The sequence below is a fragment of the Macrotis lagotis genome, chromosome 1, assembly GCF_037893015.1.
Source record: "Macrotis lagotis isolate mMagLag1 chromosome 1, bilby.v1.9.chrom.fasta, whole genome shotgun sequence".
Classification (NCBI taxonomy): domain Eukaryota; kingdom Metazoa; phylum Chordata; class Mammalia; order Peramelemorphia; family Peramelidae; genus Macrotis; species Macrotis lagotis.
The window spans coordinates 328,635,987-328,660,121 of NC_133658.1; the positions used below are offsets into that span (position 1 = coordinate 328,635,987).

The window sequence follows — 24,135 nt, forward strand, 5'->3', positions numbered from 1 at the left end:
CTGGTTTCATCTCTGCTTTGGGAAATTCAGAATTCTTACCATTATACCAGAACTGCTCCTTCTTACAGTAGTACTACTTCTAATTAATTATACCATTTCACATTTGTATAGAACTTTACAGTTTCCATAACACTTGAACAGAGGCCTCCTGATTCTTAGCCCAGTACTCTCTGATTACTCCTTCCTGCCCCAGGCAAGTTAATGTTGCTATGAAGAAACAGATTTCTATCTGCTCTCACTTTGAAGCTTACAAGTCATGGGTTGTATTTTGCTTTTCCAAGGTACTTTCTGGTGTGTGGAGGGTTAAAGGCATTTCCATCTTGCCCAAAAAAGCATGTCAGGTACTCAGGTGCTGAAGCCATCCTCAGCCACGTCAGTCACCCAGGGGCCTGATCAGCTGTTGTTCCAGGGTAGAGATTACAGGGCTTAATGATTAGCTGCGATAAGCTGCAGCTGATGCCAGCCTCTACCCCCTTTACACCTAATTAGCCTCATTAATGAGCTCTTCTGCTCTCCACAGAGAGGGCTTCCTCTTTGGAATAAGAGGCAAAAGAAAGAAAAAAAAACCTACCTTGCCCAGGTAGATGTGCTGAAACCTTTCATTATTGCTCACACCTGCAAAGCCCTGAGACTCACATTGAGGGATGTTGCTAAGCTGAAATCCAACTTGTTTAGGACCATGTGCCAGATATTAACTATTTCCAAACCTGTGTTAACCATGAACTTCTCAAATAGTTATTAACACTGTACAAAAAAGCAATCCTGTCTTAGTTATATCTAGGCTGTTATCATCATCCCCTCTGTCCACAAAGATCTGTGAGGAGATGCTTGGGCACTCAGCTGACTGCTGTAGTTCCCTAAGCAGAGAATACCGCTTCACATCCAGTAGGAATTTAAATCTATACTGAATGTTGAATTGCTGGTGACTCTAATGGCTCAAACCTGATTGAGGGAGGTGTTGGGTGCCCCCAAAATGAATTGAATTGACAACTTTCTGAGAAGAATCACAAAGGGTACCAGTTCTTTTGCCATATCCTGACTGTATGACCCTGGATCAGTCACTTGTCACTTAACCTCTCTGAGCTTGTTACCCAGGTGCTATATTTCAGACCACAAAACTCTGGAATACAGATCAAATCAGATTTAAATATTATTGGGAAATATTGAACAAAATAAATCACAATACAATAGTGCATAGTTAATGTTTGTTACTAGGTAGTTTTCTAAATCACTTTGTAGTCTGCAGGACTTTACATGTGATTTAGTGCACCCCTTCCCCTTTCTGTTTGTCTTGGTCACCCCTTCTTCTAAGCCACTCTCTAAGATTCTTAAGGTACCAAGTTGTAGCCAGCAATGTTCAAAGGAGTTTCTTCAATCAGGATTTCTCTGTAAACACTAGTGAAATCACATAACCCCTGGTATGGTAGACATAGAACCAGATGTACCCTTAGGGGAACTGGTTTCAAGTTTGTCCTCTGTCTCTCACTTATGCATGGCCTTAAGCAGTCCCTATTCAAGAAACTGAACCAGTCTTCTCATTTGTCAAATGGGAATAATAATCTCACTTTATCTCATGGGAATGTTATAAGAATAAGTTGGAATAATGAATGTAAAAGTCTTTTGTTAACTGTAAAACTATGTTGTGTGAGGTACTGCTATTGTGATGAATATTATTATCATAGAAACTCTTCTGTGAATAGAATAAATATCTGATGGTCAAAATTATCCGAATATCAACATTGTATTTTAAACATAACTTGCAAGAATACAACTAATTTTTGGAGTATTACCACCCTGATAGAGGAAAGCAACTTTTTTTGTTTCTACTCTGCTCTAGTAAAGGCTCTGCAGCTTTGATACCTCTTTCAAATTTATACATTGCTGTTGCATAAGCTATAGCATGGGGTAGTTGAAAGAATTCCAAATTTGGAATTATCAGAAGGCTTCAGTTCCATTTCCAGATCCACTACTTACTACCTATATAATCTTGAATAATACATTTTTCTTTCCACTACTTTACTTTCCTTGTCAGTAAAACAGGGATAATGGGATTGCACTGCCTACCTTAGACTGGTGCTGTGAAGAAAGCCCCTTGTAACCTGGAAAGTTCAATATTCAATTCAGAAAGTTTTTAAATATTTACCAAGAGATATTATGGCATTATAACTAGAGAATTGGCCTCAAAGTCAAGAAGACATGGTTTTAAGTTTTATCTTAGATGCATATTGGTTGTGTGACCATTGGAAAATCAGTTGACCTCTCAGTATACTTTAGGCAACTCCCTAAAACTGTAAATTTCCAAGAACATTTAGACTTACAATACTGCTGGGGTTTGCTCACTTAGTAGTTTCCTACACCAATGAAGTCACAGGTCTAGACCTTATTTCTTTATTAAGCATCTCCCGAGTTTAGGGCATGGGCAAAGCAGATACAAAGATGAAAATCAGAGTCATATAAGAATAAACTATTATCAGTAATCAGAAAAATTTTCACATAATAACCAGTCTTGTTTAACAACTATATTAATTTCAGAATGAGTTGCATTAAGCAGATTGCTTTTTTTTAACTTAAGACTAAGGTCACACAGCTAGGCAATTATTATGTGTCAGAAGCCAAATTTGAACTCAGGTTCTCTTGACTCCAGGGCTCTATCCACTATGCCACCTAGCTGCCCCTAAACAGATTACTTTTAAATCGAATCTGTCAGATCAAAACTATGGAATATTAAATTTTGGGCTGTTGATTTCCAAGCATTTGCAGGACAGAATGAATCTGGCTCCAACTGTTTCCCCACCTTATAAAAAAGCAAACTTGATAATGAAGCAGAACGATAGAGTAAAAGGAGAGTGATAGAGCAGAAAGAGAGTTGGATGTGGAGTCAAAGGCCCCAAGTCCCAATCTTGGCCCCACCACCTTCTACCCCTGTGATCAAAACGAAGTGTGTTTAAGATAACCATCCCTTCCAGTTCGAAATCTGTGAGCCTTGGATCTGAGGGCCCTACCAACTCTAACAGCCTAGATTTCTTTCTATGTTTCTCTCTCAATTATTCTCTCTTTCATTATTCATCCAAAGAAATCCAACATGAAAAATTAGTCACCACAGGAAACGTTCTTCGCTGTCACATGAAACATATGACAGACTCCCGCAAATGGCAGAAATTTGCAGGGTGGGTTCAGCCAAGGGCTGGTGATGTCTTTGGAAGCCCCATTGAGTGTGTGATGGAAATCCAACTCTTTTCAAACTAATCTGATCTGATCTGTCTAAGAAAGACAAGGTTTAGGTCTTGTTTGGGTTTGAATTTGCTCTACATTCTAAAGAAAAAGTGGAAGTCTGGGGGTAGAGGAAAGAGCATTTCATTTGGAACAAGAAGACTGGGTTTGTGTCCAGGGTCTGCCACTAATTCATTGTAGGACCTTGGATGTGACACTTTCCCTTTCTGGGCCTCAATTTCCTTGTTGAGTAAAAAGAAGGCAGCAGTTAGATTAGGTGTGGGCTCAACGATCTTTTCCACTGCTAACATTCTCTGCGGGAAGGTTTCTTCCAGCCTTAACTAGGAGGTTCACTCTGCTCAGTGGGGAGCTTGTTCTTGTTCTTCAGCTGTTTCTCTTCTCTTCATTTCACTCCTTCTCTCAGGGATTTCATTTGTTTCAGTGTCACTTTAGTCATTCCCATATTTTTAGGTAGCTCTTGCAACTCTCCCTTCCATCTTTCTTTCACCTAGTTGTTGTTTAGCCTATCCATGCATATTTTATTCTTGTAATTTTCCTCCTGTATCAGCCTCTCCAGATCCTAATCATTTCTCTTCCTTTTCTCTGAATTCCCTCCAGTTTGGGAGTTCAAAAGGGTGCTTCTCTGCATGAACATGCTGTGAATCTATTTGAAAATAGATTTCTGCTGGCAGCAGCCATCTTATTGAAAAGTGACATTCAAGACTGACAGTGGACAAGATTGTAAACAGGTTACCAATCAGGGAGAGTCAATGTTAAGCACATTTATATATATATATATATATATATATATATATATATATATATATATATATATATATATATATATATGCTTGTAATTGCAACTCAGCCAGAACTCATTCTGCTATAGTAAAGACCTTGGAGATAATAATAGTTCTTATTTCTATAGCTTTTATAGTTTTTCACATCCCTTTTCCCTACCACAGTTCAATGAGTTTTAGAGATATTATTTACATTGTTATCCTCATATTTCAGATAAGGAAACTGAGGTTAAAAGAGGATGATAATAATAGTTCACAATTCTAGATAATTTGTAAAGCCCTTTCCTTACCATAAGTTTGTGATGTAGGTAGTTGCTAGCATTATTATCCCATATTGCAGATGAAGATAATTAGGCTCAGAGAGATTAATAATAATAGCTTATAATAGTACAGAACTTTATAGTTCACAAAAGCCTTTCCATACAATTCCATGAGCTAGGTAGTGCTGGCATTATTTACCACCATTTTGTACAGAAGGAAATATAAGAGAGGTACTTTATAACTCCTGTGTACTTTCCTCACAAACAGAACAAAACTTATTGTCATTTTACAAATGAAACTGAGGATCAGAGAGGTTCCCAAAGTCAGACAGCTAGTAAAAAGTAAACCTGGACCTTGAAGTGACTGACCTTGTAATAACAACAATGGAAATCTTCATTTCTTCTTAATCTTTTTCCATTTACAAAACACTTTAATCACAATTCTGAGAATTAAGTTGTCCCCATTTGTCCCCACTGTACCCATTTTGCAGATCATTGAACACATGTTTTGCTTTTTTTGGTTAGCATTGACTATGTGCTAGAACTATGTAGGCTATCTTCAAGTGATAGAGCAAGTCCAGGGTTCTTTCCTCTATGGCATGATTCTCTTTCCAGTACATTTGGATCCCTCCCCTCAACTACCTACATTGGGTTTGATTTAAACTTTTCAGAAAGCAGACTGGACTCACTAAATTCGTTCTTACTTTGGAACTTAAGGGTATCCAAAGAAGTATTGCTTCTTTCAAAAGAGCGAATATTCTCTGGGTTCCAATATTGTCAAAGTCCAAAACAGATGCAGGCCAGCAAAGAGCCCACACAGCAGACCCTCTGCATCCTGAAGGCTCCATTCACTGAGGAGCCTCTCTCCATCATGTGCTGTCAGTTCCTCCAAGTCCTCAGCTGTCCTCCTCGGCCCAGGGCAGAATGCTGAGCACCAGACTGGGCCACTGGCCCCAGGACCCTACAACCTCTCTCCTAGGAGGAAGAGTTCATTCACAAGGGGCAAGGACTGTTTCAGAATGTCTACTGGTGGTTCCTCAAAAGCTGCTTTTGAACAAGACTCCATTATGTGTATTTTAAAAGCATGTATTTGAATAGTAATTATTTAAATGGTGCTGAACTGAATGTTATTTCAAACACACATACACACACACACAGACACACACACACACACACACACACATACACACAAACACAAATCACAGCTAATGTCAGAGTCTCTTGAGTTTATATTGCCTGGACAGAACTAGAATTTACTGCCATGTGTATGTGTGTTTATGAGGGGTAATCAAGGTTAGAGCAAAGATCACCGAAATCTCATCTGATAGAGGCTTACAAACTTGAGATATTAGAGCTTAAATCTGAAAGGAATTTTAAAAGATAGAATGTTCAAACCTAAATTATAGAGCTGAGGAACCATAAAGGACCTTAGAATGAAGAATTAAAATAAAAAACAAAAAATGATTTAACATAAAATATTAGAACTGAAAATGTTAAAACCCTAAAACACAGAGTATTAGAACATAGTATCGGTATCATTATTATTATTACACATTCGCAAAATCTTTACTCACAACAACCCTGTCAAATATTCCAAGTATTGGTGTCCCTTTTTTTACAGATAGGCAAACTAAGACCTGGAGATGAGGTAATTCCTCCAAAACTCTCAAAACTAGTTGATTACTGACTCTTGAATCCCCCAAGTCCATTGATTCTCAATTCATTGAGAATTTTCCTTCATCTTCTTACCCTTCTAAGATTCTGGAGTTCTGATAGTTTCTTATTCCTCTTAAAACAGCCATACCTGAATACTTTAATACCTAAAGTTAGTGGCCTGCAAATTTTTTTTCATCCTCCCCTTGTATTTGGGCAGAATACCTATAGAATACCCTCATCCTAAAATGAATTAAATTAATGTCTTCATCACTGATCCAATGTCCGGTACTATTTGTATTAAGCTATTTCTGATATAAATTCAAATGTTCTTTTGACAATAAGCTCCACTGTACCATAAATAATTCTGTATATAACTTCTAATGAAAAACATCAAAATGACCCATAAAACAATAAACTAAGAAAAAGTCACAATTAATAAAATATTGGGCTAAATTATTGTAAAGAAGTTGCACAGAAATGAGATAAGTAAGGTGAAGCTCTATAGATGACATTGCATCAATGATACCTTAGAGTATATGAATAAGTCTAGTATCCAGAGTAAAGAGGATGATAGTCACAGGGTCATAAATTCAAAGCTAGAAGAGAATTTAAAGACCATCAAGCATGACTCCTTCATTTTTACCAAGGAAGAAACTGAGACTTAGAACCCTTAAATGACTTGTCCAGATTTACATATACAAGATACATTTTTTTCCTGAGGCAGGATATAAATTCAGATCTTCCCAACTCCAAGTCTAGTACTCTATTCATTGCTCTATCTCAATGGACTTCCCCCCCCCCTTTTCCTTATTAGACTATATTTGGATGATTTTATCCAATTCTGGGTTCTACTTTTTAATAGATATACTGGTGTACTGGAATTAATTGAGAAGAGGGTAACCAAGATGGCAAAGGGGGTCTCAAAATCTTTAGAATTATTTGAAAGAACAAGAAATATTTAGTCTGGAGAAAAAACTGGGAATAGGGAAGGGAAGAGGGAAAGACATAATCACTCCCTTCAGACATCTGAAGGGCAGAAGCATTAGAATTGTTCAGCTTGGCCCCAGAGAGGAAGACAAGGCACAGGAGGCAAAGTTGCAGGGAGGCAGTTTTCAACTCACTGTAAATGAGCAGCTGCCCAACAGTAGAGGAAAATGACCTGTCTAGCACAAAAGTCTTGGAAACTTATGGGCAGGTTCATATTAAATTGCTTACTATCCTACTTAATCAGGAATTCTACAAATATCCAGAATCTGCCAACTATCAAATGGCTCCCTGGAGAAGACTTGTGGAAATAAATTGTCTCCCCAAATGATTGATTCACAGAGCAAGATCCACATATGTAGAGGCAGGAGCATTCATGCCATTCTCCAGCATTCTTTCTGGGTGACTCATATAATTAATATTTACTTAAAACAAATCATTAGTCTCTGCTGGGCAACATTAAACCCATGTCGGCAGTATTTTCAGCAAAGCTTTCCACAACACCTGTTATCATAAGTGTCTCTGCAGCAGTATGAACACCTATGGTGCTTTATAAATACGCCTTCCCCCAGCACCTGCAGGAGTCTGTCACTCATACCACTCGGTCTCCAAGCCCATGAGCAGTACTGAAGTCATTCTGAGGAATAAGGGGTTTTGTATGGGACCGGAAGGAGTACCTTAAGTCATTTTCCCAATGTCTCATTCTCTAGATCATTCTTGGTCATCATTATTATCACCTTAATGAAAATAATACTGGTTAATATCTACTGTGGTGGTGTTACCATCTATGCCAATAATCAATTTTTAAAAAAGGCACAAGTCTTTACATAAGGTTTGGGGGTTTTTCCTCCACTTCTTTGTGACAATCCGGTGGTCTCCTCTGTGCTGTGTAGTAACCAGACACACAGAATGGAACATCCTTTTGTACAAAGTCTGAAGTGGTTAAACCTTATTAAAGTCCAGGGCTAGAAAAGACCTTAGACCATAGAATGTTAGAACTGGAAGGAAATTTCCATCTAAGACTAACTCTTTAATTTTACAGGTCAAAAAAAGTGAGACTCAGAGTGGAAAGTAGATTATATTATGTCTGTCATTTGTCAATGGAGCCCAAACTGGAAGGAACACCAGAGATCATCTGCCCCAACCCAGGCCTCCTCATTCACAATTCATGTTGTCTCTCAGATATTTGTGAGATTTTTATTCTATCTTACTTTGAACAACCATTTTTTTCCATTTTGAAAAGATTTTTCCCATAACATCACAATGTACCTCTGAATTATCATGATAATTAGAAGATTGATATTAGCATGATGCTTACAGAGGACTAAGAACAGACAATTTTTATTAAAGTTTTCATTGACTCTGAGAAGATGTAAAAGAAGCAACGAAATTTATCAATATAACCCACCTCCTTAGAATTGATTGCTTCCCCCCCCCCCCCCATTGGTAGATCTCATAGTTCCAGTGGATCTGAGAACTACAAAAAATAACAGCTTTAACACTGGTCCCCACACAAAAGGAACTTGTGGTTTCAGGGCATCAGAGAATGACTTTACAAGATGAAATGATCAGCGAGGGCACACAGGTCTGGAGGGGAGCAGAGTTGGCATTTTTTGGCCCTGCAAATAGCTGCCCATCTGCTCTCTGTCAGAATCTGTTAGGAGTGCATCTGGATTCATGCCCCTGAGTTTCAGCTCTGAGCTGGTCATGTGGTTGTCGCCACGACAACTCAAGGAGCTGTGTAAACTGCTACACTCTAAGCCAGATGCTTCTCTGCACATGTGGTCTAATTAGATGACATTCCCTTCCTTCTTCCTCCCTCTCTTCCCCCACCAACGTACACACCACACACATTCTCTCTTTCTCTCTCTCTCTCTCTCTCTCACACACACACACACACACACACACACACACACACACACACACAAATGTTGCACCATTTCTCCCATCTGAAATAGACTAGAACAACAGTAGTGGAGAGAGGGAAGTCACGTGGCAGATTCATTTCATAATTATACAAACAGAAGAGCATTGGTTTATGCCAACTGGTTTAGGGAGCTCCGGGTGAAATCTGTATCTTTGATTAGTTTCACTGTGGTTAAAAAAATATATTTTCCAGACAAAGAGATGCTTTACTCTACACAGTATGTGGACCTTGACAGGAGAAGGTGTTGAAATTCCATCCAATGAATATTTTAGAGTTTTTCAAATGCTATAGACCAACATTTCCCAAACTCATTTGCCCCAGAACATCTTGGGCAGAATCCATCAATATTAGGCAAGGTAGTCTAAGGAGATGAAATATCCTGGGAAAAAGTAGGAATAAGAGAAATTTTGGAACAAAATGGAGAAAATTAAGCCTTTTCTCAGGCTGAAAAAGTGCTCTACACAAAAAGTATTTTGGCACTTTGACATTGCTCCAGATTTAGAATGAGAAGGACAATGTTGAGATCCCAGCTTTGTTCCTTACTGACTTTAGAGTAATAATATATGCTAGATGAGGTAAAAAGGAAGTTGCATCAGCCTTCATCATCTTCATGAAGAGACAGATTTTTTTGACAATGCAGTGACCCAAACTAATGTTTCCAGTATGCATACTTATAAATAGTGAGCATATATTTGTTTGTTGGGTTTGCTTTATTAGACTTCCCAAGAGACTATTTGGCTCTGAGGACCAGTGCAAACCTTCCATCTTTTCCATTAGCCCCACATCAGCAACTTTGGTTAAGACATACATTCCCAAGGCATGAATAGCTTTCATTGCCAAACAAGGATTTGATTTTTATGGGAATAGCAGTTTCTCTACAAAGTCCTGAGAATTTTAATAGTTCTACTATTTATATTGTTTATATATAAATATCAGAGTAAGTTCAACAATGCCCAGCCAATCATAGAATAAAGTTAGAATTAGAAGGGACCTCAAGAAGAATCTATTTCCATCTCTTACCTGAACACAAATGTCATTGACAACTAGAATAAGTGACAATAGATTGAAATCAATGACTTTGGGGCAGAAATCAATACTACACAACTGTTTCTCAACCCTAGAGATGTCCTTTTAGCACTAGCAAGTGAGACTACAAAGCCACAACGATAAAGCTGCTATACTTTCATAAAAATTTATGGATAATCCATGTTTCTTTTCCTAACTCTATGATGTCAAATCAGCTTCCTGCTGCTTACAAGGTTCTTTGTCATGGTAAACTCATCAGAGTCCCTTCTTGCCATTGTTTGGCCAAGTGCCTTCCAGGCCTATTGCCAAAGTGGATGTGCTTCACTCAGTCCGAATTTAAGTTTAGCTGATTGTCTCAGGATCTCCCAGCAGAACTGGAAAGGAGAAAATGGCCTGAGGTAATAATACAAACAGCAAGGGTCAGGAGACCCCAGGCTTGTCTGAAAATTACCAACAGTATTATTCAAGGTAAATCATTTTACCCCCTCTAACCTTTACTCATCTACAAAATAGCAAGTTCAGGTAGATAATCTCCATGGCCCCTTCCAGTTCTAAAGTACTGTGATTCTTCTGGTGTGCCCTAACTCTCTGTGGTTGTGTGGCCCAGCAAAACTTCATGAAGTTGAAATTTGTAAGTAGATGGATGGCTTGAAGCTGCTGAAGAAATGTATATACACCTGTATCTTTTCTGTTAATTCTCAGAATGTGGGCACCAGCATTTTTAGGCGGTGGAAGACAGCTGAGGGACCAATAAGATCAAGTGTGGTTAGAAGCAAATTTTTATTTAAGGCTAGGCCTGAGGCCAGATACAGCCCTAGGAGAGGAAGAGACAGACAGCCTCACCTTTGGGGAGACACTATCATTTGGGGTTTGTGGTTAACTTAAACAAGGTGACAACCCATCGAATCAGATGTCTTCACCATCAAAACTGACAGCCATTACAGAGCATGGGTATGGAAAATATAATAGAACAATATTCAAGTAATAACACAGGAAGGTCTAACCTTAATGCTGTTAATCAGCACTGGTGTTGGGCCACACAACTTTACAGGGGGTAGTTAGGTCTATAGAAACAAAGTTAGTACAGAGATGGTCAAGGACCACAGAATGCAGAATTGTAGGGCTAGAAAGTACCTCAGAATAGAGACTATCAGTGTTTAAAGGGACTTAACCCTTTGTCTCCCCATCTCATTTTAAAGAGGAGGAAGCTTAGCCCCAAAGCCTACGCAACTTGCCCAGACACATAGAAAATCAGAAGTAAAGATGGCACTAGGCCTCCTAACTCTCAGCCAAAATTCTTTCTACTTACTCTGTTATACAAACTAATGACTATTTGCTATGTAGATATGCTAGAGAATTCTGGCTCTGCCATTTATCACCTATATGACTCTTGGCAAGTCACTCCCCCTTTCTGGATCTCAGTTTCTTCAATGATAAAATGATAGATTTGAACTAAATGATTTCTCCAAATCCCTTGCCATCTTTTAAAGGCTAGAATTATCTTTACAAGTTATCATCAAGTACCTAGATCCTCTAAGAAAAATATTTTTTCAGCAGCAAGAAATTCATTATGAGACTCTTTTTCTCTGCATATCTGAAAGCAAACTGTTTATATCTATTTTTCCTATCAGCTTCCATATAGTTGAGTTGCTTGTCCTGATTCTTTCATCTGCAGTGGAAATGCAAGGCATCTCATCAATTCTTTTCTTCCCTGGCAGTTCAGATTTAGTTCCATTATGAGACTGATTAAACCTTTTGTCTTCTTAGGAGATGATCTGGACTCAGATACTCCTAGATGATAAGAACATTAATCAGCAGAGCCAAACGTGAGGATTGAAGCTTAGATCATATTAGCAGAGTTTTTTTTTTATCTCTGACCTGAAGGAGAGTCAAACTCAACTGCTTAACCCCATCAAGAACTTAGTTACCAAAAGACATGTTGTACCCCAGGATTATCTCCCTGACTTACTAAATCAATTGAAAACTCCATAGATAATGAGTAGGGGCTTTACAGGTAAAGTTGAAAATTCCAAAGGTTTGAGAGATTTTTAGGGACAAATGGATTTGTTCACAGCAGGGTCCATCAGAATAAAACTAGAAGCTTAGGTCAGATTCTTTTACAACTTAACTTACTCTCTGTGGATCTTAACTATAAGATTTAATTCATTAAAATTGTGAATGTATCCCCTTGTAGTAACTGGGGGAAGAGAGGATTCTGAACATTTCTGCATCTAAGAAAATCTGAATTTAACATGGATGGGGAGATTTTGAATTTGATATATCTATGCACATAAATTTCAGTGAGATTTAACTGATTATACATACAGGTGGGAAGCAAATTAGACTAGGGACCAGTCCTAGCTCTGCCACTAGCTTGTTAAATGTAAATTGTGGCGAAGTCTTATGCCTTTCTGCCCCTCAGTTTCTCTATCTATAAAATTAATTTATTGAACTAGATCAGGGGCTCTTAATTTTTTGTGTATCATGGACACCTTAGTCAATCACCTCAGAAATGATGCTCTTAAATGCATAAAATAAAATATCAGGGATTACAAAGGAAACCAATTATATTGAAATAAAAATGTAATTTTTTCCCATTCAAGTTCATAGAGTTCCTAAAATATTTCCATGGACCCCTTAAAGTTTCATGGGCCCCATATTAATTATCCCTGAGTGAGATGATCTCTTAAATCCTTTCTAACTCTGATAATCTATACATTTAAGGTCCCTTCTCTGGATAATATTCTAGGTCTTGGTGACCTGTCTAGTTCTGACAATCTAAGAATTTGTGTATTTTTCTTACCTGTTCCTCACATAGCACTTTGTATGTTTCTTATCATGTTCTATTTTATAATATAGTTGTTTTTCTGTGTAGGTGTCGTAATCTGTTAGACTGTAAACTTCTTAAAGGCAGAGACCAATTTTTATTAATCTTTCCAACTCCTCTAATAAATGGTGGGCATATTCTTGTTTCTGAACAACAGACTGATCTGTCTTAGAGGCCTCAGCACAATCAGTAGGTGCCAAAAAAAAAAAACTAATAAACTCACTTTTATTGTGTGATCTACTTTCCTTGATTTACCTTGTCATGGTGGCATTAGGCAAGGAAATAGAGAATGAATAGTTTGAGTTCATGAATAAAGAAAATAGTTGCTTAATCAGTATTAATAATTGGTATTTCTATAGCTCTTTAAAGTTTCAAAATCAGTTTTCCCACAGCACCCTTTATGGTAAGTAATTCAGGGATTATTACCCCCATTTTCAGAGGCTTAAAGAGAATTGACTTGCCCATAGTTGCACAACTAGGGTGACAGAGTCAAGGTTCAAATTCTGGTCTTTTGACTCTTAAATCTGATTTTCTGTATATAGTTCCTTGCTGCCTTAGTACAAGGAGAATATTAAAATCAGAGCCAGCATTCTCAGAACCTGAACTTGGACACTTAGATTGATATATACAAGACCATATAGATCAACTAGTTCAATTCTTTCATTTCTCACAGGTGGAAAATGAGACCCAGAATGCCATGGTTTCCTTTCCATGATCACCCAGAGATTCACTGTTGGATGGTTCTAAAAAGCCATCTCCTAATTTTTGAAAACACCGAAGATAGTAGCTACCAATCACCAAGTTATATAGAATGCTTTAATAAAAAGCCTAGTTTTCCAAGCAAGATCTTGCTGACCCAGACCCTTCAGATACTGCCTGAGCAATATCAAAGAAAGCTGAATAGGACCTTAGAACACAAAATATTAGAATATTAACCATAGAATGCCTGAGCTAGAAGGGACCTTGGAGATAATCTAATCCAACACCCTATTTCTTATTATAGAATAGTGAACAGAAGGAAAGTGACTTGCCCTAGGTGTTACAGCTAATTAGTGACAAAGCTAGAATTACAGCTGATCCAGAATTAGGGTCCTACACCAAACATCCCCTCCTGGCTTTTCACTGAAAGAATCAGGGTCTGGGAAGACAATAGGATTCAATAAAGAACATTTGGAATTGGGGGTCACTGCATAAGAGATAATTGACTTGTTCAGTTTATACTTGGAATGATAAACAACACAACTGCAAAGTATTGAGCAACACTAATGATGGGTAATCAGTGAGCTGTAGTTGGGACACAAGATGGCTCATTCTCAAACCTCTTTTGTCAGACTAGCATAGGAAAGGCACAACAGCTCTTGTGTACCTTGGCAATGAACCGAAGTTGCAGTTTTATTAGGCAATCGAGATTCGACTCAGGAATGGACGAGAGTTGCTTCCAGCCTGGGCCCCCCTCACCTTAACGAGGCTTTAATGAAGAATCAATCTCCTGAAAGTGAGGCGAGTTCATTGTTAGGATGCCTCAAGTTTTGACAAATAGATGTGCCTAACAAGCGCTAGTCAAATGATTTGGATGCAACTAGAAGAGTAGAATGGGCCTTGGTGAAAATTGCCTTGGTACAGTATTTACCCATTCTGCTCCCATCGCCTTTATATTTACAGTTTCACACACACATTCCTTCTATATTACAGTAAAGACATTCAAATCACAAGAGTGCTGCCCGCCATGTGAGCTTACCCTGTGAGAGCAAAGCTATCCTTGCTTTCTTTCCTCTGAGTTAACAAAGACAAGTAAGGGGAAGTCAGGAAATACTGATTAGTGTAAGAATATCCAATGAGCTGGGAGACACATGGGGGCAGAGATGACACAATAAAGTTGGATTGTCTCATGCATACAAGCAAAAGATTTCACCTCAAATGACTAAACCACCTTTTCCAAAGGAAAAGTAGGGAAAATATTAATGGTAATAATCAAAATGCATAGAATGGTTGAAATCAACTCCCCCTCCCATAATTGTTAGAATGGTTTCTAAGCAAAACAGCTGTTTTTTTTCTAGTAAAGAAAATCATTTTTGGAAGACTCTTTGAGACTTTCCAAGGAAAAATCTATCATTTCTATCAAATTGTATACAAATTAGAGTATATATCATAAAAGACTAACTGTGGCCTTTAACAGTGCTAGTTAGGTTTGCTGCTGTTATTATCATCTCATTCTTCTCACTACATTATGATAGAAACAGTCCTGGAATAGGTCACTGTCCTGCTATTATTCTATGTTATTGTCTACAGAATGTCTGCTTTTTTAATTTAATAAATATACTGGGATGTGAGTTTATCTTTTGTAGGCTCACTGAAAACATCCCCAGAGTTACTCCAGTAGCATCTGAATGACAGGACTGATATGTTCCTGTTCCCACATAACCTTGATTTCTTGAATTCTCTAAATTTGGTTTTGACATTATGAATATTTAATATGGTAACATTTATTCAAAAGTTTCTTAAGTTTTTAAGGATCTGTGTTATATCTGGTTAATTATGGAGATGTTTTAACTGTTTTGTTATTTCTTTTTCATTTACCTGATGGAGTTCAGATTATGTTTATTATGGACTTTATATTTTATAAAATGCTTTATATAGATTATTTCATTTGAAATATATTCATTTATTTTATTTTCACAATGTCCTTATGGTGTGTTTACATTATGCCATTTTATAGATGATGAAATTTAAGCTTAAAGCAGTTATGATTTGCCCAGTAGTAAGTGATTATACAAGTATTACACCTGACTCAGAAGTTCCTATTCTTTTTCTATACCACTACTGAGACTCCTAAATCACTTATTTAACTCAGAGTTTGAGGCATCAGTTGCATAAATATGATTCAGATAGATACGAACAAATTGTAACTGCCAAAATCATCTCTCTCTCTCTCTCTCTCTCTCTCTCTCTCTCTCTCTCTCTCTCTCTCTCTCTCACACACACACACACACACACACACACACACACACACACACACACCTTTTTTATCCAGGGAATGATTATCAATTCAACATCAAAAGTAGGACTTCAAATTCTTTATCTGGTCTTACTCTCTCTCCTGAATTCATATTCCCCAAACCTGTCAAGTATATTAAACTCATTATGTCCAAAATGTAATTCTTCATCTTTCCTCCAAAAATCTTTCTCTCTTTTTAACTTCAGTTTTTCTATCAAATACCACCCTCCCAGATCATAGCCTCAAAGTCTTCCTTAACTATCAATTTTCCTTATGCCTTATATCCAGTCATTTCTTGCCCATTCTACCTCAGCAGATCTGCCCCCATCTCTCCACTCATATGGCTACTATCTTAGTTCAGGCCCTCATCTACTTTTAACTGAACTTTAGCCTCTGGAATCCAGGCTCTCCTCTCTCTAGTCTACCCTACACCCAGCTGCCCAACATCAAAATGCTCTGACATTTCTGTAGCACAAGTATGGCCATATTACTGTCCTGCTCAAGAAACTTTGGTTGCTCCTTAATTTTTCTCTGGGGTAAAAAATACAAACTCCTATTATGTTTGCTCTTAAACAAGAATACTTTAATAATGTATCATTTGTACAAAAATAAAATAAAATAAATATAAATATAAATATAAAATAAATATAAAAATTGTCTTTACAGGTAATTGAAAAAAATAAAATACTATTAAAAAGAAAAAATATATAGACTCCTATCTTATAAAGCCCTTCGCAGTCCATGGCTGCAACCTGTCTTTTCAGTTAATTTCATACCTTTCCCAATCAATTGTACAATAAGATGGTCCCAACTGCCATTCCCCATACATGACTTCTGATCTCCCACTTCTGTATATTTTTTAAAACTGATTCTATGCCTAGATATAGAGGATAGCCAAAAAAAATAGAATAGGAGACAATGTGTTGTTGGAGGTATAGCATGGAATCTAGTGTCATAGGACTGAAGATTGCATGATGCTAAGTCTAAGAAGACTAGAAGAGGAGAGCAGCGATTATGAAGGACTTCAAAAGCCAAAAAGAAATATTTTATATTTGATTTTGGAGGTAATAGGGAACCACTGGAGTTTTAATAAATAAAGGGATTGCATAGTCTGCCATTACTTTAGAATAACCACTTGGATGACAAGTATAAGAAGGACTAGAGTAGAGAGACATTTGAAGTAGAGAGACTGAATAGTAGTCTGTTGCAATTATCCAGGTGAGAGAAGGGAAGGAGTTAATGATATAATCCAAGATAGTGACAGAGTCAGCAAAGAGAAGGGAATATTTACAAAAGATGTTGCAAAGATAGAGGCAACAGGACTTGGCAACAGATTGAATATAGGGGATGAGAGAGAAGGAGAAACCAATGCTAGCACTTCGTTTTTGAGCCTGGGTGACTGATAGAATGTTATTGTTGAGGGTACCTTCAACAATGATTGGGCATTTTTAGGAGGCAGAGAGGATTTGAATGTAAAGATAATGAGTTTTGAATATGTTTGAAAATGCTGAATATTTTGAATATGTTGATCTTAAGAGATATTTATGTTTTAAGTGTGTTCTTTCTTCAGTCCATACCAGAAAGAATGTCTATAATAGGTCAATGAATGAATGAATGAATGAATGAATGAATGAATGAATGAATACAAATACATAAGCATACACACATATATGCCACATCCAGTTTAAGATGCCCAACAGGCTTTTGGAGATATGAAACCAAAAATCAGGAGAGAGGTTAGGACTGGATAAGTAGATCTGAAAAAGATCAGCATAAAAATGATTGCTGAAACTATGAGAACTGATGAAATCACCAAATGAAATAATAGAGGGAAAAGAGGACCCAGGACATAGGGTGCTCTCAATATCAGAGGTTGCATAGAGGGCCAAAAGAATTGAGAAAAATACCAATAGATTTGTCAATTAAGATATTTAAAAAAATAAAAAACAAAAATAAATGAATGAATAAATAAATGAATAAGATATCATTAATAATTGGAGAGAGTAGTTTTGGTTGAATCATTTTAGAAACCAGATTGAAGAGAGTAAGAGGTAAGGAAGAGTTGGCATCAACTGTAGACAGCCTTCTTAAGGAGTTTAGCTACAAAAGGGAGGAGGGATATAGAATGATAAAGGGAATGGATACATGGAAGATAGGATGAAATACGATCACTTGTGCATGTGCTTTGTTTGTCAAGGAGGAGGTCCAGCTCTTCATGTAAGATTGGGTGAAGGAGGAGAGGGTGACAGAAGGCATATGAGGAGGAAATGGGCTCAATTTGTTCAATGAAATATTAGGCAAGTTTCTTAACTAAGAGGGTGGAAGAACTTTAAGAAGTTTGAAGAGGAATAAAAAGGCTTGAAAAAGTCACTGTCATGAGTAGGAAAATGACTCAAATAGGGAGACATAAAAACAATTGCTTTGCTATGACATCCAGCAGTTTCATATGAGCATCCAGTTGAGATTATATAATGTTTTATATATATATATATATAAAATGAGATTTTATATATATGTTCATTACATATAATGTAAATATATAGTGGCTCTAATCACTACAGTTTCATTTCATTTGCTATGGGATTGACTCATCTCATTTTCCCTCCCTATGTTCCCATGTACTATTTCTTATTCCATGCTTATTCCAACTCCTAGAGAAAAAGAAGGAACTTATATTGGAAGGAAAACTAAATATTAGGTCAAAGGTCTGAATTAGAAAGCAGTATTAGTGGATAGAACACCAGGCTCTATCCTATCAAATCAGGGAGACTTGAGTTTGAATTTAGCCTTAGACCCTAAATATGTGACCTACCCAGGGTCAGGTCATTTAAACTGTTTATCTCAGTTTCCTCATCTGTAAAGTGGGAATAATAATAGCATTGACATCTCTGGGTTGTTGTAAGAATCAAATAAGATAGTAACTGCAAAACCCTTAGACCCTAAAAGTGCCTATCTCAAAGTAAGCATTATATAAAAGTTCATTATCAATATTATTATTGTTGTTAATATTATATTAAAAGTAAATAAGTCACTTAACCATTCTGGACCTTAGATTCTTCATCTCTATAATGAGAGGGTTGGACTGGCTGGATTCTGAACTCTGTTCTAACTCTAAATCTATCAATCTAATGTTATAGCTTATTCGTGCCCATCACGAATTTTCCTGCATTGCCACTGGGTCCCAAAAAGTTCATTCATTTGTTGACCTATTATAGAATAGACATTCTTTCTGGAATAGACTGAAGAAAGAACACACTTAAAACTGTCTCTCTGATCCCATTCTATTTACATCAAACATTTTATATTAAATATCTGTCATATGCTTATACTTAGCATTGGCAATTCAAAACTGAAAAACAGTATTGTCCCCATCTTTAAGGTGATTGTGTTGCTGGTGTGGAATAGTGGAAAGACAACTGGAAAAAAAGTCAGAAAAACTTGGGTTTGATTTCTGTCTCAGTCACATACTATCCTACTTAAGAAACTTCAGTGGTTCCTATTTTTTTCAAAAATATATATTCTTCTCTGATATCTAAAGCCCTTCACAATCTATGACTGCAACCTGTCTTTTCAGTTAATTTCATATCATTCCAAATCAATGATACAAGAAAATGGTCCCAGTTGCCATTCTCCATATATGACTTTTAATCTCCCACCTCTTTGTATTGATAAAAACCATCTCTATGCCTGGACATAGAGGACAGACAGTGAAAATACAGAGTCAAGAGACAATGTGTTGTTGGAGAAATAGCATGGACTCTGGGCAAGTTATTTCCCTTTCCTTAGCCTCTATTTCCTAATCTATGAAATAGAAAGAATGGCCTAGAACTAGAGCTAAAGGAGACCTCAAAAACCATTTAATCCAATTTTCTCATTTTGCATATGAAGAAACTGAGCCCCAGGGGAGGTTAAGTCATTTGCCCAGGACACATAAGTAATGTATCAGAAGCAGTACTGAAATATAGGTCCTTTGAGTCTAAAGCTCATGTTCTTTATACTGTACTACATTGCCTATCATCCAGACAGTTGGGAACAACAATTTCAATAGAGTGCTTTTTAGCCATAAAGTATAATAGAAATACTGTATATTGACATAATGAGATATGCTGTTATAGTTCTAATTTAGAAACTATTGTTTTCAGTGTGCTTATGTAATAATGTTCTCTCATATAAGGATGCCGCTCTCCTCTCCCCCCCCCCACTGTTAACTTCTCTGAACAATTAGAGATTACTTGGACTCAGATTATGTATTATCAGTTTTCTTTTAAAAGGATGGGTATGCTCCCCAACACAGTCAATAAGGGAAGGATCAATCTGACTTGAGAAAAGCTCTGTAACAAGGAGAAATGAACAACAGCATCTCTACAACTTAACATCTCCCACCAAATTCTCTGAAAAATCTATTCCATTAGTGCCGCTCATCACTGCAGCACCTCATAGAGAAAAACACATTTTCATCCTTTCTCATTAGCATGTCCCCATCACAGACTTAATCATTTCAGTATGATGAAAGCAATAACTACATTGGTATAAGACCTGGTAATGGCCACTTCTTCCCTAAAGAATAAAAATAATTACTCATTTATATAGGTTTTTTATGTTTTGCAAAGCACTCTTGTAGACTTGGTCTTCTGTAAAATCTCAGTGCAATTTGAGATCTAATGTCATTTCAAGGCTGCCCCTTTCCCTGGGATACACTCCCACCTCATCCCTGCCTCTCTGAATCCTTAGCCTCTTCCAAGAATTAACTCAGATGCCACCTCCTCCCCAAAGACTTTCCTGGTCCTTCTCACTGAGAGTGTTCTGTTTTTTCCTCAAATTATCTTATATGTATTTTTCTGCATACATGCCACAACTATTCAGCAAAATCTGAAGACTCAATAAATGTTTGTTTCCTTTGGGGGAGGACAAAGATGATTCCATTGTCATCAGAGCTCTTTTATCCAATATAATTCCTTGTTCATACCCAATTAATAAATGTGTGTATGTTGAATGATTGGATTTAATTTTCTGGACCTCAGTTTCCCTTTTCCAAAATTTGAATGGGCTAGACTAAATGATTTCAGCAATCATCTAACTTGCTTTGTTCTTAATCCCCTGCAGCTCTAATACAATGTCTATGATTCTTTGAATCACTTGCCCCTGCCTGTCTCTTAGAAAAACACTACCTGAACTGTTCACCTGTTGTGCCAGATTCTGAAGCCAACACTATTCACTCTAGTTCAGATCCATAGACCAGGGATGGTTCAGGAACTAAAAGCCAAATAGGCCCATGAGTCCCAGCTGTGCTTCAGTCAGTCCCTGCTGACTGGCATGTCTCCCACAGCTGCTGAACACGGAAGCTCTCTCCAGCCAAAAGGCTTTGAACATTTTGGTGGGTGCATTAAAAGAACTCAGAATTAATTTTATACAAGCCAAATCTTCTGGCTCTTTGTCACTGCTATTCTTCTTATTTAATAAATGTCTCTCCTTGCTGAATTTGGGCTATATAGATTTCAGCATGGAGGAAATATGTGGCCTGATGGCAGCTACACTGCAGACTTCAACATTAACATAACTCATTAAAACAAGATGAAAGTAGAGCTTCAAAACAATCTGTCTTTTGCCAACAAGCCTGGGAAAAGGGGGAGATTTAATTCTTTTTTTTTCAAGATATAAAAGTCTAATCTTTCTGAACTGAGAACACACCACTGAAATTAAAGACTTGTTTGTGTAGGTTAACCCTCTGAATCTGCTCAAAGAAGATTTAGGGTGTTGAATATACAAAAACAGAGGATTTTATTGTATCAGTTTATTGAATTATTCAAAATAATTTGAAAAATTAAATTTCCTCAGCAAGGGAGTAAGATTAGCAAAATGGTCTAGGACTGGTGAGTTTTAGTTTGAGTCCTATTAGAATCATAGATATTGATGATGGAAGGAACCAAAGAACTTAGACTATCAGAACTGGAAAGAACACGAGAACATAAACAGCAGTACAGCAGAACATGGAATGTTAAAGGATTTTAAGAACAGAAAATTTTATTAATACATAGAACATCTCAACTCACAGAATCCTTGGATCATAGAGGGTTTAAAATGGTGATGTTTTTAGCATATAAAATGTCCCAGCTGACTTTATAGAACATCTAATCCATTTATAAAGGAATAATTTGAGAACCCATGAAAGAGAATTAACTAGCCCAAAGTCATAGCAAGTTTGTGGCCGAGTCAGGACTAGAATCTGAATCTGTCTCTCAGGATGAGAATTTTTCCAGTGCAACATGATCTTTAGGAAGTATAGATAGACAGAAATATATTAATTTCCACATAAAAATTCATATACATATTCACATATACATGTTTTGTTTCTCTCATTACCATCTGTGACTTTTAACTGGTTGGAATGTAGATTCCATCACACTTTTACTATCCTGTCATTCCTGTTTTACTATAATGTCTTAGCAAAGTCTAATGTTTCTCTCCCTCTCTTTCATCCTTTTTGTCCTTCCCTTTCCAGGAGGAACCAATAACATTTTCGGAAGAAACCTTTGTGTCCCATCGATCCAGTGCCATGAGGCAATTTCTTCAGAATGCTATACAACTTCAGCTGTTTAAACAGGTACACACAATTCTTCAGGTCTTCTTTCTGTAGTAGTCTCCAGATATATGCAAGCTTCTGAAGTGAAAACTCAGGAAGGTAGAGTCTTCCAAGTTCCATTTGTTTTAGACTTTTAAAAATACATGAAATGTGGGGGGTGAGGGAGGGAAGCAAGAATGGGGGGTGGATTATAAAACTCAAAATAAATAAAATCTTTCCTTTAAAATAAAAAATGCATGAAATGGGGGCAGCTAGGTGGTGCAGTGGATAGAGCACTGGCCCTGGAATCAGGAATACCTGAGTTCAAATCTGGCCTCAGACACTTAATAATTACCTAGCTGTGTGACCTTGGGCAAGTCACTTAACCCCATTACCTTAAATTTTAAAAAATTAATAAAAATATATATTAACATCTTTATTTTTTATAAGCAGTAACAATAGCTCCCATTTCTCTAGCAACTCAAGATTTTTAAAATTAGTTTCCTTATAACACAACCCAAAGAGATAATAATAACAGAATCATTGGATTTCAAGATGGAAAGGTCATACCTTCAAAAATCATCTAGATTAATCCTTAATTCGAAAGAAAAGGAAAGCAATGGTCAGAAGAAAAGGAAGTGACTTGCTCTAGACCACTTAGTTATGAAGAAGAGCCAGATTCACTATTAAGAAACCTTTGCTCAGATAGTCATATGGGCTATAACTTGCCCCCTATTCTTATAGCAAAGTCATACACTGCAGCCCATATTTCAACCCCTGATTTTTTTACTTCAAGTTCAGTGCTCTTTTCATATAAAGTTTTACAAGTCATAAGTACTTCAGTCATCTACATATACAAGATCTGTATGTATGTCTTCTTATTGAACATTAAATCACATTAGACTTCTTTCCAATCACAGAAGAATGATTTTCTTTTGTCACCATATGTTGGGAGTCAATTTAGTTTAACAAACCTTTGTTGAGCATATGGAATTTTATTTACATTACTACATAAAAGGTCTTGAGGGACTATGGATTAGATGTTAAAACAGTCTGATGGATTTAGAAGTGATTGAATGACCAGATTCAAAGAGTTATTATTAATGGTTCAATGTCATCATGGCAGGAGAACCCTAGGGAACTATACTTGGCTCTGTGTTATTTAACATTTTTTTCAGTGACTTGAATAATGGCATAGATGGTATGTTCATCAAATTTGCAGATGATGCAAAACTTGGGAGGGATAACTAATACAATGAAAGACAGAATCAGGATTTGAAAGAATCGTCACAAGCTAGCATATTGACCTGAATCTAATAATATGAATGTTGATAATGCACTTGTTACAGAGTATCAATTCCACACATATAAGATGAGAGAGACATGGATAGACAGCAGTTGATCTAAAAATGATCAAGGGGTCTTAGTGGTCAAGTAAGCTCCATATGAGTCAGGTATAATGAGACAGCAAAAAAAAAAAAATCAAAAGCCGTCTTGGGCAGAGATTCAAGGAACAGAGAAGTCAAAAACCCCTGTCATACGTTGTCTGGAATATCAGGTTCAGTTCTAAGTACCCTGATTTAGAATTAGTATTAATAAAATGAAGACTCTACTGATGAGAGATAATGAAGGGCCTTGAGTCCACGAAAGAGGGATCAATTGAAGGAACTATCATGGTTAGTGTGAAGAAAAAGAAAAATGATGGGGCCATGATCACTGTGTTCAGAACAATTGAAAAATTGTTCTATGAAGGAACATGCCCAAGAGGGCAAGGCCACGATTAATGGACAGAATTTACAAAAGCTAATTTAAGTTCATTATCAAGAAAACTTCCCAGTAATTAAAGCTTCCCATAATTGGAATGATGCCTCAAGAGGTGGTAGATCCCCCT

The 24,135-nt window shown here is 36.9% G+C and overlaps 1 protein-coding gene across 8 annotated transcripts in view; it reads left to right on the forward strand.

Moving 5' to 3' along the window:
* The window catches only part of DENND1A (DENN domain containing 1A), a 709,454-nt gene that overhangs the window by 574,007 nt on the left and 111,312 nt on the right, over positions 1–24,135 (forward strand). For all 8 annotated transcript variants that reach the window (XM_074211609.1, XM_074211608.1, XM_074211610.1 and 5 more), the window contains exon 14: positions 22,185–22,286. In XM_074211609.1, the coding sequence (XP_074067710.1) occupies positions 22,185–22,286 (102 nt within the window). The remainder of the gene's footprint in view (positions 1–22,184; positions 22,287–24,135) is intronic.